Source organism: Anser anser (genome assembly GCF_964211835.1).
Source record: "Anser anser genome assembly, chromosome: 6".
Lineage (NCBI taxonomy): Eukaryota > Metazoa > Chordata > Aves > Anseriformes > Anatidae > Anser > Anser anser.
In genome coordinates, this window is record NC_139726.1 from 12,704,293 (window position 1) to 12,722,434 (window position 18,142).

The 18,142-nt window shown below is 40.3% G+C and overlaps 1 protein-coding gene across 9 annotated transcripts in view; it reads right to left on the reverse strand.

Moving 5' to 3' along the window:
• The window catches only part of CNTNAP5 (contactin associated protein family member 5), a 290,859-nt gene that overhangs the window by 147,798 nt on the left and 124,919 nt on the right, over positions 1 to 18,142 (reverse strand). For 8 of the 9 annotated variants that reach the window (XM_083841975.1, XM_083841976.1, XM_083841971.1 and 5 more), the window contains 3 exons: positions 12,316 to 12,463; positions 3,913 to 4,116; positions 943 to 1,127 (listed from right to left, as the gene is read on the reverse strand). In XM_083841975.1, coding sequence (XP_083698101.1) covers positions 943 to 1,127; positions 3,913 to 4,116; positions 12,316 to 12,463 — 537 coding nt within the window. Of the gene's footprint in view, positions 1 to 942; positions 1,128 to 3,912; positions 4,117 to 4,737; positions 11,027 to 12,315; positions 12,464 to 18,142 lie in introns of those variants that run through there. The other variant, XM_083841974.1, reaches the window with a different exon arrangement.

The following is an 18,142-nucleotide window of genomic DNA, read 5'->3' on the forward strand; positions in this document are numbered from 1 at the left end:
ACAAATGTGTGGGGATAAAAATTAACATGAGTAATTTGCAAGCAGGTGTGTACAGGTAGGAGGAACAGATAAGATGAAGAACCGTTTTGCATATAGATTGATGATAATGGTGGGGATTTATGTTTGTTTGTTTTAGAGTGTTTTTTTGTTTGTTTGGGGGTATTTTTCACTACAAGCCACAAGAACTGAATTGCTGGAGTGATACAAACTGCACTTTTCTTTTTTTTCCACACTTTGGCCTCATCGTGGGGGAGCACACCAGCATTAGGTTTTCTGGGCAGATAAGATGTTTCTTCTGCTCAGTCCTTCCTTGGCCATGCAGCTCTGGCTCCCTAAAGCCGGATACTCAGGATCACATCCCCAGATGTGAAGGGATCTGGGTCACAGCCAGATATTTTGACTGCTCTGCTCAGGGTCTTCCACTCCTACAGGGAAGGGGGATAGTCTCTACCCACTCTTCTCCATGCAGAACAATCTGAGCCAGGTGGCGTCCAGATAGGCACAACTCAGAGATGGGATCCCCATGTCAATCTGATGCAGCGATAGTGTCCAATGAACCCTTTAAAATCATATTGCAGATGATGAGAGCACTTCTTCCTGTGTATGAGTGTTCCCTGAAGATGTGGCCAGAACCAAGGCTTCCACCAAGGCTATACTTTTTAGATTAGGTTTAGTTTAAAGTCTGACATACTTTGAAATATAAGCATAATCCAGTGCCTATTTGTCCAGAGGCTAGCCACTTCCAGGGACTATAGCATGTAGAGTTGCACTGAGGTAGTCCATGATTGTTAAAGGGAATTCTATAGAAGGTAAATATTAAATAAAGAAAATATCTTTGCTGGAAAGAAACAGCTTTTAAGAAACAGCTGTTATTTTCCATCACATTCGTTTTACACCAGTTCAGCCTCATCTCCCATGTTATAACCAAAAGGCTTCACACACCTCATAATCGATATCCAAGTGATCTGAATCCCCCTTCGTTCGGAAATGCTGAGTGTGCTTGTCCACCGTGAAGTTCACTTGCTTGTTGAAGCGCTCTATGAGAACCGAGTGCCAATGCTGGTCATCCAGGAGGCTGCCCAGGGTGACGGAGGTGTGGCTGTTAGTGGAGTGCAGGTTGGAGTCCCCTGGAGGGACAGAGACAAAGCTTAAGATGTCAGAATTATCTCCAGGCCCTTAAATCAAGGGCTAGGGCTCAAGAGGAGAGAGGAGCAATGCTACTCTATGCAAACTGGAGCCCTGCCCGGAAACAGACCCTTCATAAAGCTTCTCTTAGATTCTTTGGCCCTCTCATTTATATCTGCATGTAGACACACTTTTCCTTCCCTGGTGTTTTAAGAGTTCCCTTTGAGTTGCACCAAAGTTTGCTGTCTATTCACACTAACAAACTACTCCTGACATTTCAGTTGCAGCTACGTGTTTTTTATATTTTAGCAAGAAAATTACACCTGACCATTTTCAGAGAAGAAAAAAAAAAAAAAAAAGAACCACATTCAGTGAAACAACATGATTGCAAGTGTTTCATTCAGTTCTAAGAGATCCTTAAACCTGTTCTAGATCTCTGCAAGTTTAGATTAAGAATCATAAAAATATTTAGGGCCTAGTCTTTCAAGCACCCTTCTGTTTTCCAGCTGCCTACATGTCTGAACATTTCAGAGACTCATTTAAAGGGAATGTGTCTTTTATTTTATTTTATTATTTTTATTTTGTATTAATATCCCAGCAGAATGGAAAGAAAACATGCTCCAAAGGTGTCAGGCAAGATGCAAGCACATTCAGGAACACATGTCAAAATACTTGCCCCTGACATATGAATGGACACAGAGGATATGAAATAGCCAAAATCTGTAAATTTGAGGCTATTGTTGAAAGAAAATAACTCTTATCTGAGAGTATGCATTCACACAGCCTCTTCCCTGGAAGAAGTTAAGATAGTATTTTTAATTATACCATACTCTCATCCTAGCATTAAACATTTGGAAGGGGAGCACAAATCAATGGAGTCAAAGGATTACATATTCAGAGGTTCAGGATGCAGTTATTTGGTCCAAGTAACACTCAAATAACTAATTAGAAAAATATTACTTCATCATTTCTATCATTTGATGAATAAACTAAATTAAAAGAAAGAAAATACAAGCTGGCGACTAAACAATTACTGAGCTTATGTAAGAATGAAATCCGAGAGAGCTGTGGAAAATTGTTACTAACATTTAAAACATAGAAAATTAAGCACAAGGAGAAAAAATGCAGAAGAAATTATCTTGAATTCCATTTTAGTGTCTCCAGTTTGCTACCACGAGTTTAAGACTTCTTTACCAGACAAACTTACTGAAGTGTTCTGGAATTGGAGAAGAGGGCTTCAGGGGGAACTTAACAATATGTCTCAATAACTGAAGGGAAAATGCAAAGAAGATAGAACCAGGCTCCTTTCAGTGGTGCCCAGTGCCAGGACAAGAGGCAATGGGCACAAACTGGAACACAGGAGGTTCTGTCTAAACACCAGGCAGCACTTCTGCACTGTGCAGGTGGCTGAGCACTGGCACAGGCTGCCCAGAGAGGTGGTGGAGTCTCCTCCTTGGAGACCTTCAGAAGTTACCTGGACGTGGTGCTGGGCGCCCTGCTCTGGGCGGCCCTGCTAGAGCAGGGGTTTGGACCAGATGGCTTCCAGAGGCCCCCTCTGACCTCAACCATTCTATGATTCTGAGAATTGCTAGTCTAAGATGTGCCCCTACAAATACCATGTATTACTTGATGTTACACCTCCCATTTTTATTAAAACCTTCAGCAATCTAACCAATGTGAACATGAACCACAAATGGCTCAGACTACTTTATTCAAAGTTATTAAGACTGAGAGCAGTAGTGAGAAATGTGGATCTTAATTCCCTCCCCTCCTTGCCCCCACCCCCATGGTTAACAAAAGAAAAGGTTTTTGTTTTAGCTTTCCATGTAGATGGGCTACAGGGGCTTTCACACCAAGTTAAACACCCAAATACAGTAAATGCGGGTCCTACCCTGACTTAAGTGCCAGCAATGCTGGCATGGTAACTTCTGCCCAACTCAGACCTCTCACATATGAGAAATGTGAGTCAGCATGAACTGCTGAGGCAATACCATGGCTCTCCCACCGCTGAAGCTAACGAAGATTCTGCAGTAAGGCTTGGAGACAGGGAATGATCACTCCTACTACAGTAACTCCTGACATCAAAGTGCTTTAGTGTATTCACCAAGAAAAAGCAAGCACCCTCCTACAGAGAGAGACTAAGCCAGCCTTTCTTCTCCTCCTGCAATCCAGCATGATCATATGCTCGAGGCCTTCCAGATATTCACAGTTCTCAATTACAGCCATCTCCAGGAACAAAGTAATATCAATGTGCACAATGTTTTGATCGGAGTGTTTTCATTTAATTTCTGCATTCTCTGCCAAGTTCTAATCACAGAATGGAAAAAATGAGACACAGTGAAAATAAACCTTTAGAGCCCGAAGCCATACTTCCTGGGAATGATGTTCTTAAAAATAACAACAATAAAATAGCAATAAAAAGTGAAAGAAGGAGAACTTCTTAAAATAAATAATAGCACTGCTTCAATGCATCATCAAACAAAGACCAAAAGTAATCACTAAGCAAGCTCTACTGTGGCTATCTCTAGTTAGGAGAGCCGAGGTCTCTTCTTGGCTCATCTATCATGTGTCCTGCATGACATCAGTCAAGTCTATTCTCTTTTCTTTCCCATCTCACCTTCTCTGACCAGTATTTAAACTCTGAGTTCCCTGAAGCACACAGCAGGTGTTGCTGGTCTGAGCTGAAATTACTAGATACTGCTTAATATAAATAACATATTCATAAAAACAACTTGAAACAATCCTTGTTAGGGCAATATGCACACCAATAATCCTGACTGTTCTTACCCAGGTTGATGTGCAATGAGAGCTTTCCTTTCTGCATTTCTAAGGTAATGTAGTCTCCACGCTGTCCTTCTCCATGGAATAAGACTCCATCCCCCTGCATGCTCTTGAACTTCAAGGAAACCACATCTTTGAATGTGCTCATAAGCTTCTGATTGAACCTGTAGAGGAGGGAACTTCTGCCGTCGAAGTCTGCAATATCTGACTCTGGGAGAAAGAAGATGACAAAATGAAGAGGGACAGCATGAGGAGAGGGAACATAACATCTCAGAATCTTTTAAATTATTGATTAGAAAAGAGTACATCTACAGGATGTACATGGCACCTGTGCGACCCTGGAGCCATATTACATTTCATCCATTTCCAATCCTCTCTGTTCAGGTTATAAGGCACGCTAGAATTAAAACGGAATTCCTCTGCACTTTTCCTCCTCATTGTCATGCAAGATTTGTTTTCTCACTTTACTTTTTAAAGCAGACCGGGCGCTTTCCGTTGTATTCAGATCTCCAGAGCATCCCTTGTCACGTTTGTTGTTTGTCTCTTAAACACATACAGGATATTATTCATTACTTTGAACACTTCAGTTCTTACTCCACTCACTTTTTCTAGCTTCAGAAGTGTCTGTTGAGCTGTTTCTGCGTGTTGGCCATGCTCGCATCCACCTTTGCATCCAAATAGGCATCATCTTAGCCTCTAGGGTTGGCTGCTTGTTTGTGATGGGCATTTATCAACCCTGTTTCTGCATGCAAATTGACTGGGCTGGCAAGAATTTTCAAATACCAATTCAAAAAACTTTTGAAGGGATTTCATGGGAACGGGGCATCTAACCTGATTATGCACCTTCGAAAATCCTATTAGAAACATTTTCCTCTTCAGCCAGCCTCCAAAACCTGATCATTGTGATGGGAAACAAGCTGTCAGTTCTTCAATTGCAATCAATATTTCCTGTGGCAGCAGCAAAATACAGTACTCTCTTTACAGAACAAAGTGGCATTTTAAGCAAAGCAGATTTTTAGTAAACTTGTTTTTTGTTTGTTTGTTTTCTTTTCTTCCCTCTCCCCTGCTCCTTTTTTTTATTCCTTCACCCTCTTTACATTACCAGAACGTTTCACGTAGTTTTAAATACTTTTAACTAATGCATCATAGTCAAATATGACTGACATATATTAATTCAATTCTAAGTTTTATCCAAATGCAATTTGTTAAAAACCATGGACAAAGTACGTACTTGTAAATAATAAATCTTTCAATTGGTATTTCCTTTTCTTAAGAAAAATAATAAAAAATAAGAACACCGGAAGAAAACAACAACAAAAACTCTGAACAAGCATTTAACATTCTGCGTAACTACTGGGATACATATATAAAGACAGAGAATATCTTTGCAGTGAAGAAGAAGAAAAAGCATAGGCTTTGTTTGCAAACCACATACTTTAATGATAATCTAAAGCAGTTGTTTTTTTCATTTTCTTTTGAAAAGTATCTGAAAGGTCCATAAGCAAGAGAATCAAGACTTCCTGGTCAGCAACCGTATTATGATTAAAGCTAGCGTTTTAAGTCACTTAAGCTACCTTGAGAGTTCTTCCACCCTTTTGAGCTTTAATGGTAGTTTCACTTTTTCCTCTTTAAAAACCAGAAATAATAGCTGTGGATCTCCCACTCCTTTTTTTTTTTTTATTTTATTATTATTTTTTTAAGACTGGACCCAAATTTAAAGATATTTTCAATTAAAAGCTATTACACACTCAGAAAATAAACACCTGTTAATGATTTGTTACTACGGAAAGCATCATTCATAACTTCTGCATGTCAGAACAACAATTTGTACAAAAGTTTGACAGCACACTACAAACTTGAGGGTAGTTCAAAATGTAAATTTCATGGGAAATTCTGTCACTCCAAAACTGATTCCATTCCAAATAAAAAGACAATTATTTATTCAGAGATTGAAACTACAAATAAATTTAATCCTGGGAAAAAAATCCACTACAGAATAAACTAGACTAACTTCTTATCAATGTTGTCAGAATTATAAAATGCTGTTTAGAATCACAAGTGTAACAGTTGTTGCTGTAGGAAGTATTGTTACAGAAGTATTCGTGCCATCTGCTTTCCCTGTTTTTACTTTTGATTTAGGTGTTCAAGTTCACCCTCCCCCTCCCTAGAATTGCTGCTTTCTCTCTATCGACACTTTGACTGCCAGTTTCTATAAAGAAAATTCAATTCATGGTTTAGTTCTTATGAATTTTCCCTAGCTATATTAAATACTTCAAGTTGTTTAAAAAGTGAATTCTAAGTACATCATAAAAATAGTTTCATTTTAACACAGGCAGGAATTGGGAAATAGCTTACTAAATACATATATATATATATATATAGTATTTAGCATCTGATTTTCAGTGCATTTTGAGGTTAAAGTAGATTTTCCTGCTAAGTGTCCAAAACAAAGGTACTGCAAGAGAAAGAGATAACTGATTCAGTGGTGTCGTATAGCAGTCTTTTTTTCTTTCAAGATCCTCACCCCAAATAATCCAGGCTCTCAGTCTGAATTCACACTTCATTCCTTGTTCTTATCTCTCCACTAAGCCACAACATAACATGCAATTTCTAGAACAGTTCTGATACCAACATTTACAGAGTGTAATACAAAGGAAAACCTGCTTCAGAAAAATTCTGCTTCACTAATTATCAGTTGTGAGGACACTGGCCAATAAATAGCCCTGAATGAAATGGGAATATGTCAAATAAATGCTAACACTGGCTTCCAAAAGTCATTAGTGGCAGTTTGCATGACAACAAATCATTGGCTTCCCATTAAAAACTGAAAGATCTAGCACAATTCTAATGCAGTCACTGCAGAAAATTTGCTTGATTGTTCGGTATTTATTTAGAGCCCACACATGCCTGTAATCCACTTGTGCAAGAGAACAAGGATTTGAAATTTTATAAGTCTCAGGAAATCTGTAGAAATAACAAACTAAAAACGTGGTTTCATTCTGCACTACCCACTGGTTTGTGCTCACTGAAGAGAGACTTTATTCAGTCTTCATATTTTCCTATGCTGTCCTCCATCAACAAAGCTACAAAATTCATCAAAAGTGAGATCAGGTAAAAGCTGCTTCTTCCATGTTATTCTTCTCTGACCCACAATTCAAACATTCCTCTGCTGTAAATACATACATCCTTCTGCTCACAGGTGAAGAAGTCTCCATACAACAGAAATTCATCAAGCTTTTCTTAAATTCATTAGAGGTTGTGGCTCAAGGGAAGCTGGGTACTTTATTCCACTTCAATTTGGTTTCCCAACACAGATCCTAACATTAAAGTCACTTGGGGGTGGTTGGAAACAGTCAGTTGAAGGTGGATTATCAGGCTAAATCAACCTTAAATAAGTAAATAAATAAAAATGGCAACATGTGACCAGAGGACTCAACCTATGAGACTAGTTATCCTGACAGAAGACAGGCTGGGGGAAAGGTGGGTCTATGGAGTTTACCTGTGCAGCAAGGAGCCAGGTGGCAGCAGAGAGGATACTCATTTATTCTTATAAAGATGATCCTCCCTAGTGTTTTTGGAAAAAGTAGCCACACACTAGGCAAAGTTATTCCAAAATATCCTCAAGGTACAGTTTCAATTTGAGACAAAAACTCTTATTCTGGCACCTACAACAATGAACAGAAGCCTTAGCTCCCTGTAGGAGGTAGGAGCTCTGTTCCCTGTCTGAGCAGACATCCCTTCTGGCTGGTCATGACTTGCTGGTTTCAGGTAGTCTGAAGCAACCTAACCTCCCTCTCCACAGACCTCTCAGACATGCAACCCAAGGGATGAATCTGAACGAGCACCTCAGAGGTCACTGTTCTGCTAGGCAGCTTTGACCCTATCACAAATCTATGTCTGACTCCTGGTAAGCGATCCTTTGGGTATTTGTCTTACACAGGTGGTTACAAACACTACTGGTCAGTGCCATCAGACAGACAGTGGATCTCTGTAATGTGTTTTTTTCCATCTTATCACAAGGAGGGAAAGGTGGGGGGTAGGGAAGAGAAAGAGAAAAAAGAGATCAAGAATCATTTCATCTAAAAACACAATATCAGATCATATTCCCTGGAGCAATGAGAGCAAAAGATGAGAAATTTGAGTCCTGAACTGCAAATGAAAAACTCGTCTCTCAAAGGCAGAAGATACCCTATCTCACACCCTATCATTGTTTCTCCTGTGGTTTCCCAGCCTGTTAAATGAACATACCCCTGATCCTGCTGATGCATTTTGGGCCGTTAACCAGTTATAGAATATGATCAGCATCTTCAATGCAGCTACAAATCTTATCCTATAAAAGCAATTGTGTCAGCAGATTTTTTTCCCCTGCGCTAAGCTAACAAGACTATTCCCAAGTATAAAGATAGTCCCATGCTTCCCAGCATCCAAAGCAATTGGTTTGCCAATTGTCTGAACACCAGCTCTGTTGCAGCTCCAGTTATCTCTTATGATCACACTACTTCTGGAGTCTCTGCTGCAAATGGCCAGTGAGAGCTAACGCACACCTCTTCATGGAAGTCTCCATTTAATTCATCATACATCCCTTTTTCTGAACAGGAAGCATCACTGTATGCTCTTTTAAATCAAGACCATTTAATTCCTATTTTAGTACCTATTTTGAGGATGTGAGCTGGAATCTTGCAGGAGTTTCCAAGAAATGTAATTAAATTTCATTTAAATACCTACTTTCAGTGTGAGAAGGAAAACAGCAATTAGCATGTGTCCTCTGACAGCCCTGAGTGCTTTGTTTCACGTGAACTTTGATCTATATAGGCTAGAGTCAAGCAAACTCACAGGCGTGAAAAAGCTTTTCTGGTAAAAATATGTATTTGTGTTCCAATGAAACAATCTCAGCTGGCAGCCAGTTAGAGGGTGAAAAGAAGAAGAAAAAAAAAAAAAAAGGAAAGCTCTTTTGTTTGACAGACTACTGTTTGAGATAAACTCATAATAGTATATTAATTATCCCAGGAGTAATGAACTACAACGAGTGCCATTCAGTAGCACAGTTCAGTCACATGGTAAGTCAGCCACTTCATCATCCAGTGTATATTGCAGTTAATCTCTAATATGATCGTTCGATATCTTTTTGTTACTGTGTTCTGGCAGAGACCTCTGTGACCTACAAGACCTGATGCCTTTCATCTGCCTCCTACTACACAGTCATCGTTGAAAGCTACCTTTGCCAGAAGTTAGCATAAGGTTGTGCTCCTGGGACCTGTTCAGCAGAGTGTGCTGCACAGCACAGGCACGCTCCACAACTGGAGGTCAGAGCCTTGCACAGGCACAAGAGTTTCACACTCAGTTCTGCCATCACAAAAATGCTTAAGCAGCAAAGCCACAAACGTCTCCTACAGCTGCCATCTTCTGCTCAAATATGCAATGTTAAAAAGGAGCTGATGAGATCGGAGCCACGGGCCATTTTGCACGCCTTGGTGTAGCAGTGAGGTGCTCAGCTTCATGTTTGGCAGTAGTCCCGCATTTTAACAGACATACAGCAGCACATTAAATTCAAATGGCCTAAGCTGTCAGTATCCCCAAACTTTTATTTAAGCCATCCAATGAATGCTGCCACTTGCACAAAAAGAATCTCCAGCTTGCCTGTAAATCATTGCTTCTGCCACTTTCTGCCCAGAATATATCACTGTAAAGCAACTCTGTTTCCAGATCAGGTGCCACACTTTGGGGCAGCAGTTGCTTGAAAGGTGGAATATACAGACAGAAGTCCAGCATCACCTGAATTTTAACCTGCTACCACAAGTAGTTTAAGAGGTAGAAATCATCCAGCAGTTGCAGATGCATATTTGTGCAGGATCTGGTTCACCTGTGTCCCTCATAAATGTGTTCTCTTTTTATATTATGCTTCACGACTGGAATCAAAGCTAAAATGCTGGTGGAAACACTTTCTTCAACTTTAGTGGACTTAAGAGCAAGTAGTCTGTGTTGGTTTACTTGACAAAGCCTTTAAATCATTCCAACAGCATAGAGAGGATTGGGCATAACTGCAAATTAGGTTCTTACAGATTAATTTGTATCAGCTTAAACCTTTGGTACCGGTAGGTGATTAGAATGCTGTTCCTACTTCCAGCCTCACATCCCTTCTTTCATACACACAGACGCTTGCATGAAGGGTCATCTCTTAGAGATGCTGTACATTTGGGCCATTTGTTCTTCCTTAAGCTCCATTTTCTCCCTTGCTTGTCCCCTACTGCCTCTAGTGATTTTATGTCATTTCTTTTAACTTTTTTCAATTTATTTATATATTTCCTGTGCCAGGATTGAACATGGTGGATGAGTCTGTATGCTGTCGAGCATTACAAAATGCATTATGTAGGTGTACACCAGCTCAGGATCTGCTGCAGACATTCCATCAGTTTAACAGTAAAGATGACATTTTATAAATGATCATACATCTTCGTACAGTGCTAGAATGCCTGGGTTAGGAGTAGCCAAGACTGTGAAGCTATATAAGCAAAACTTGTAGACAGGTATTGCTTGGCATACACAATTTGCCAGACAGAAATCTGAATGGCACATTTATATAAATGGAATGAATATTTCAACACCCTGTAAAACTTTTATGAATCCCTTTATTTCTTTTCTGCCTTCCTTCAATCTCACACCTTAATTCTCTACAACCATTTTTATTTCCAGTAACTGCAGGGTACAGGATAAAGAGGAAGACTTAGATGATATCAGCACAAGGAAACTCAGCCAGCAAGTCACTCTGAAGTCTTCTTTATATCACAGAAGATACAACCACAATCTGACATGGAGGTAGTGCCCATATAGTATTTCACGTGGGGAGCACCAAATCACATTCAGCTGAAAAAAATTCCATCTTCAGTTCCAGTTTTTATTTGCAGCAAGTCTATTTGGACTACATTTTTTATAGCAGAGGTTTGGTCACTGTAATGAAAAAAAGTTCCTTGGGAATAGATGATATAGCTGTTTTGGAACGATGACATCAAGGGCAGTTGGTTTTGATTTGCAGGTTTCAGTTTACAGGTCCACTGGTGGGAGTGAAAAAGGTCTCTTGGCATAAGTAGCTACCTGTCCAGACCAGGACACTGCAGGTCTGTACTTAAATGAATAGTCCATAGTGCCTGAGCATCAAAGTAGGTGGAGAAGCAGCATCTTAAAAAAAAAAAAAAAATTCTGAATGGAACTTTCGGATCAACACAGACTATAATAAGATCCTTCAGGCAAAACCACATGAACTGGCTGTAAAGCCTGAGACTGCTGATGAAGCCACTGAGAGTCCAGGAGTGTGCTCTCAATTCAGTGGAATCATGTGAATCAAAAGTTTTAAGACAATTTGCACTTTGATACAGCTCAGATGAATCCAAGAACTGTCCCAAATAGGAGTTTTTCTACTTTTTTATTTACAAGCCCTTTTCTACACCTCCGAGAAGGAGATAAGGACCTAATCTAAATAGGGAGAGGTACAATTACAGTAGCATCACATGATGGTGATCTGTGCCACACCACATTGAATTTTCTGGCCAAAGCTTGCAAATCCCCTCAATTCCCCCGTAAAATTTTACCTGTCTCCAGCAGTGTCTCTGAACACTATAAAGTCACATTTCAGAAATAAAACCACAGCCACCAAAGAAACAAATACTGGATTTGTGTTTCCTCATTTGTGCACTTGTCTTCATCTTATGCCTGGGAGCAACACTGGTTCTTTTTCTTTACTTCCATACACTTCCATGGTCATAGGTCATATATCTGCAGTACACAGAGATAACTACGCAGATGAAACACCCGCAGGTAACAGTGCTCATAAGCTGCTCCAAAGCCCACATGACAAAGTGATACAGATAGTGTCTCAGAAGATCATCACCATATCTTGAAGAAAAGCATGAAAGAAAACGCCCGTGCAAAACCAGTAAAGCAGCAAAATTATCTCTGAAGCTGTGAAATCATCAGCCTCAAATAGAAATACTAGCTGCACAAGCTGCGCCGCTCTCCTCAACTAGATAACGTTCCTTAAAAACAAAAATAAACTATTACATACTAAAAATACACTTAAGCAGATGGTAGTATCATTCCTAAATTAAACCCTATAAAAAGATCCCAAGTAGCTCTGTGTCCTTCAATGGGACAGGAGGTTCCACAGCATCAGACCACCTTGTGCTCACAAGCAGCAGCAGATCACTGTGTTGGGCTTAGCTCTGGGAAAGCTTCACCAGCTGAGCTAGATGGGCTAGCACATCCCCATGCAGAAAGACAAGGGCAACTACTGAAAAAATAAATGACTACGTATCCCATGTTGCATTTTAATTCATACTCTGATGCATCCCTCCTGCAGCACTGACAGCACCAACAAAAGCTCTTTGAGAAAATGTGAGTTAAGACTTTGCCACTTACTATAGGAGCAGCCGAAGACCTCCACTCTCAGTCCTATCTGCCCACCGACATTCCACTTCAGAGGGACGAAGCGCAAGAATCGGGCTTTCATGGAGTGCAGGAGCTTGTGGTGAACCACACTGTCAGCATTGCTGTTGCCTGTGAAAACCTGGAACAACAGAAGCTTTAGTGAGCACTGAGTTCAGAATTAAGGATGTAAAAATCATTCCCTTCCCTGATTCTTGGTCTTACAAATTACTTAAAATTATTTCAATTGTTTTCTTCTGAGTGCTGTGTGTCTTCTGCAATGAGAAAGGAGGGAGACAGGAGCACACAAAGCATCTCAGCAGTGTGGAGGAACATATACAGGGTGTTGCAAAAGCAAGTTGTAGAAGGGATTACAGACGATACCACAAGCATTTCTCCAAGCCCAGGATATTCCTGAGCACCACAATACTCCACCAGGCTCTGACATACCCAAAGTCCCTTCAGTACAGCAAGGCTCAGTTAAGCATTGGGTCATTCTGCATTCAGGTCAGCAGAAAGAGGTGGACACAAGGCACTGAGATTGGCGAGAGCTTGGTAAGGCAAACAGGAAAGTATACATGTACACATGCCGCAGAAAACTCAGCAAGACACAGAAAGAGATGAAAGCCTGAGTCACGACACATGACAGTCAGCAGTTTGACAGCTTGCACTCATGAGAATTAAAGCCTGCACAAACAGTAATAATTAAACTTTCTTTTCTTGACTATTTGATTAATTGCCTGCAACTGCAAGCCAAAATTAATGGCCCTACTCAGAATTAACACTCAATAAAAGGAAATTCTCCCTTGGAATTTTTACTCAAATGTTCATTTTTTCCCAAAAAATGTTGTTAAAAATGATTAAAAAAAAATTGAAGATCAGGGTGTTCATGCATTACTAAACCCAGCGTGTCACTGTTTTTTTACAACTAAATTCAATAAAAGTACTCTTGAACCTTTATAAGGCACAATACTTCGAAACCTTAACATACTTTTTTCATTTCACCTTAAAAACACTGAACTGGAAAAAATTTCCTGTATGCGCTAAGACTTATTTTCTGCTCAATCATGATTGCAAAAAATAGCATACGCCTCAATCCCTAAAACATGGTTAGCAAGTGCATTTCATTGCTATTTTGCTCAGCTCTGAAGATGAATAATCTTACTGAAACAATCTCTACAACCCCAGCTACCTCAATGAAGTGAAGAACCCTTCAAAACATGGGACTTGTTAGAAGCTTATCAGGCTGAAAAGGGTATATAATTCTGCTACAGAATCCCAATTGTCCCCCAAGCTTTGTTTATCCTGTATCTCTTATAATAAACTTTCTCTGCACAAGATCTTGTTTTCTACAAGGATTTTGTAATGGTTAACTAACCTCTTCCAGATTCAGCTATATTATATAATTAAAACCTTCTGGATGGGGATTCTTGCTGGTCTTAATTCAAAGTTAACCACGTACAGCAGTTCAGCAGCCATCGGATATGTTTTGAGGAGTGCCACAAGTAGCACTTCAAGATGTCCTGGGCTTACTCATACTGCTTTCTAGATGGCAGACAAATTCAAATTCCAGCAGAGATAATTTCAGAGGGTTTTTTTCCCTTGTATTTCAAGTGAAATGATCTTGTTCTTCTCAGTAATGAAACTGTCAGCAGAGAATAAATCTCACAGTCAGAGTTGTGGCAGCATTCGCATTTTTATTATGACACTCACAGATATAATAAGGTGGATGGACGAACGGGAGTGTTGTTTGTATGTTTAGAAAGCTCATTTCCTGAAATCCTGTGATTATATAAAAACCTCACCTTTCATAAGGAGAAAAAAAAAAAAAAAAGAAGAAAGAAGAAGAAAAGAGTGGGAACAAAAAGTTTTGAGTCCTCCCAGTTGTAAAAAAAAAAAAAAAAATGTAATGACTAGAATGCAAGCGAAAGGTGAAAATTAAGAGACAAAAGAAAAAGAACACCTTAATATAGCAGTACTGTGAAACAATTTCAGGGTCTCTGTTGCTTTTTTTCTCATAATCCTCTAACACACAGGGCTGTCAGTACTGCACATTGTATCACAGCCCACAAGCTAATAATTTTCTTGTTTATACGAAAAAGAAAACATTCTGGGAGACCATATTGAAAAGCATCGCACCTCTAGAAATACCTCCTTGCAATGAGGAAGTAATAGAAACTAGGTGATCTGTGCCTACGGAGGGCAAACTGAGCAGCCCACACATTCCTGCTGGTGAAGTAGGTAGGAACGCAGCCTGTGCTGACACAGCACCGCTCAGTGACCAGTGGGCCCTTGCGACCACTGAAAAATTGCAGAGATGTCTCACAACTACCCATAGCTGCTGCTAAGGGCAGTTCTGACACCCTTCTCACAGGGCAAACCTGTAAGGAATGTTTTTACTATTATTATCATTATTATTATTTTATTCCTTTTTTTTATTATTATTATTTTTATTTTTTTTACAAAGCTCATGCAAACCACACCCCCAGGCACACCGCTCAGGAGCATCACCATAGCTCACAGAGGCAGTCCCCTGCTCCAGGCAGACGGTGCGTGCAGCACGCTCCAGGGGCCTCTTGTGCAGTCAAAGGAGTCTTGTGCTTGTGCCAAGTAAAACTGAGGCAGCTGTACCCTGCTGTCTGTAAGCAGACCCAGGTGCCCACCCACAGGCATCTGTGCCAGCACATTTCTTTCACGACACCTCAAGGAAGAGCCAGAATTGCCAACACCCATACTCCAACACAGTCACAATCCAACCTGACATGCAGCTTTCTAAACATTCTTCCCATGCTAAAATAGCTCCCTTCATAAAACAAATGCATCCTTTAGAGCAGTGTTTATCAAGCTTCTCTAAAAACCAAAGAGCCACTGAAACTTTTGGAGGAAAAAAAAAATCCACAGGCAACACATCGACCTGCACCTTTGAGCTGGTTTTGCATGCAGCCAGCACATCTCTGCTTGTTGCTAACTGCAGGGCATCACTGCATATGCCTTTAGGATTGCTTTGATTTTCGCTTTCAACTCCCACTGCTCTACAGATCACCTTCCGATGTTTTATGGAGCACCTGTGGGCTGTAGACCATTGATTGAATAACACCAATTGCACAGATGGTCACTTGAAAACTCAGATCCACAGCTGACACAGAAATAATCTATCCATTAAAGAAGATGAAACAAGGACGCAGTACCAGATTTCTTAGCCCTGGTGGTTCAAATATTGATTAACAGTAAAGCTATCGGTGAGAACGGCAGAAATACTTCCTCCTGAGAAACAGCCTCTATTACAACTTGTTGCTGACAGGGATTAATTCACAGGAACAGAACGACAAACCAGCACAGAAAACAAAGCACCCACATGGCGTTTCCCATGCAACACAGTTGCTCTAGGAGGGAGCATAACACTGAAATCTCACAAGCCCTATAAACACAGCAGACTGATGATTTACCTGGGAAATTTTGCTTCTGGCATTATATGGGGCTTATAAATCAAAAAGCTCCATTAGCACCAGATATTGCCACCAGCTTCTTGAAGGCAAAACGCAGCCTGTTCCCCAGCTCTAGTGGCTGTGAGGTTAACAGCTTGCCACGGGCTGGGCTGCCTCTCGGACCAAGCTTGTTTCATGATGCCTGGCTGCATGGTACCCTGCTGTGACACAGACTCTGGCACCGCAGTAATATTTTATGTGGCTTTTTAATGAGCCAGCAAAGGCAGGTCCCGCTTGCATGAAGAGGTGACATAAGAACAGCTGCAGTGGTTCGGAGCAGGGTCTGGCCAGCCCAGTGCTCGGTTCATGGGTTATGCTGAAGGCGAGTAAATAGAATTCCAATTTAGTACTGCATTAGCAATAACATATATGAAGAAGAAAACTTTCAAAAGATGTTCAAATCTCAAAGCTGCTGGTGATATCTGGAATTTGGAAGTGTAACTCCCTTGGGGAAAAAAAATAAACAAAACACAATGCTGACAATTTTTGTTTGTTTGTTTGTTTTAATACAACTTTTTCATTCACAAGGATCCCAAAAGCCGTTTAAGGGGAAGCGCTCAGGAAAATGTTGTGCAACTATATTGAAATACAACAGTTGGTCAATAACCCTGCACACACACATTTGTTTCTCTACTTGATGTATTAATTCAGATCTATGCCAGATCATACCTGTGAAAGATGTAATATGTTCAACTTCAGGTTGCCCTTTGGCCAAACTCTCTCCAGGTTTAGACAGACAAGTGGAAATTTGGTGCAAGAAAATTGTCTGAAAGCCTAATCAATTCAAAAGATAGCATCAGACTTAGGACTTTATCTCAGTCTCCCTGCATGCACACTCTGCACAGCAAACAGCATCTTATTTACAGATCTCCAGAAGGTGGCTCCCATAATGACTCTGCTGAATATATTTTGCTCTCCCACTTTGTTAGGCAGGTAATGGGATGGGTTCAAATTGTGTATGCAAGCAGCAACATAGGCCCAATCAGCCCTGAACAGCAAGCAGGCAGACCTGAGGTTAACTATCTTCTAGGGGAGATATTTTAGGATGTATTGAGTACTCTCATTTCTGCCAAAGTCACTCTGATGAACTGAGCTGAGAACAAAAAAAAAAAAAAAATCAGGTTATGAATGTGCAGAGGGCACGTAACACAGATGTTAGCAATTTACAACATTTCAACCTCCACTGAAAGAAAATACAAGTACAGAAAAGAGCACTCCACCTTCAAATCTCACCCATGATATTGCAGTATGCTTCCTCCCCTGCCTAAAGAAATAAGGACAGGAGCACACTTCATTCAAGATATCCAGCAGCTTAGCAAAGGAGCCAAAGTGAGATAAAAAGCAGCCAAGCCTGTCATAAATCCCAAAACTGCAATACTTTGAGTAAAGCAATGCCATTCTCCCTTTTAAACTTCCTTACTAGAATGAGAAAGATCACAAACTGGAAGGAGTTAGCACTGTGATGCAGAACATGCTTCCTGTTCCATTTCTCCCAGGACCTTCTCTAATATTTGAGTGTACGTGCACTTTAAACAAAGCATGAATTTCTAACTAAGAAACAAGAAAGTCTGAAATAGGAAGGAGAAAACATTGCCTAGTTTTTCACATTTTCTAAGTTGAAATAAGCTCTGAGTCACAGATGGTTTTTATCTTCTCAAGAGGCAACAGAATTTCAGTCCTACTCAAATCAATGTTACCTGAGATATAACTGCAGAACCATTAAGTATTACATCCTGGTTTTGGGAGGAAGTCACAGTCATCTCTACTTGTATGTGTGGAACGAGACTGAATGGTACCATGGCAAGGACACAATAAAGCCACAAATGCACCATATGGAAACTCAGCAGCCTTTGATTTTAATGGAATGCTACAGTATTTTTACAGAACAATTATACTGCATCACTGCCTGCTAGCAACACCTAGGGTCTATACAGGTTTCTGGTAGCTAATGAGACTTTTATAGCAATAAAAATTAAAGAATCCATTTAGGTTTTGCTGCAAAATGAAAGCAACTGCCAGTTTTGGCAAGTCTGGAAAATTTCTTCACCTCAGCCTAGCCCCAAAACTTAAAAGCATACATGCAGATGTAAAAAAAAAAGGCCTCGAACATTTCACATTTTTTAAATACCATGCACATCAATAGTGAAAAATGTTTCTTTGCTTATGTAACAGAAAAGCCCTGTTCCACTTATCAAGCCATACCTGTTAACGTCATGGAGAAAAGCAATGAAATTGCTTTGCTGTTGTCTCAAGCACCCTGCGTCCAGACTGCGAACCACTAAAAGCTCCAACCCATTTGGAAGGTGAGCTAAGAACGTGGGGTTCGTGACAGGACC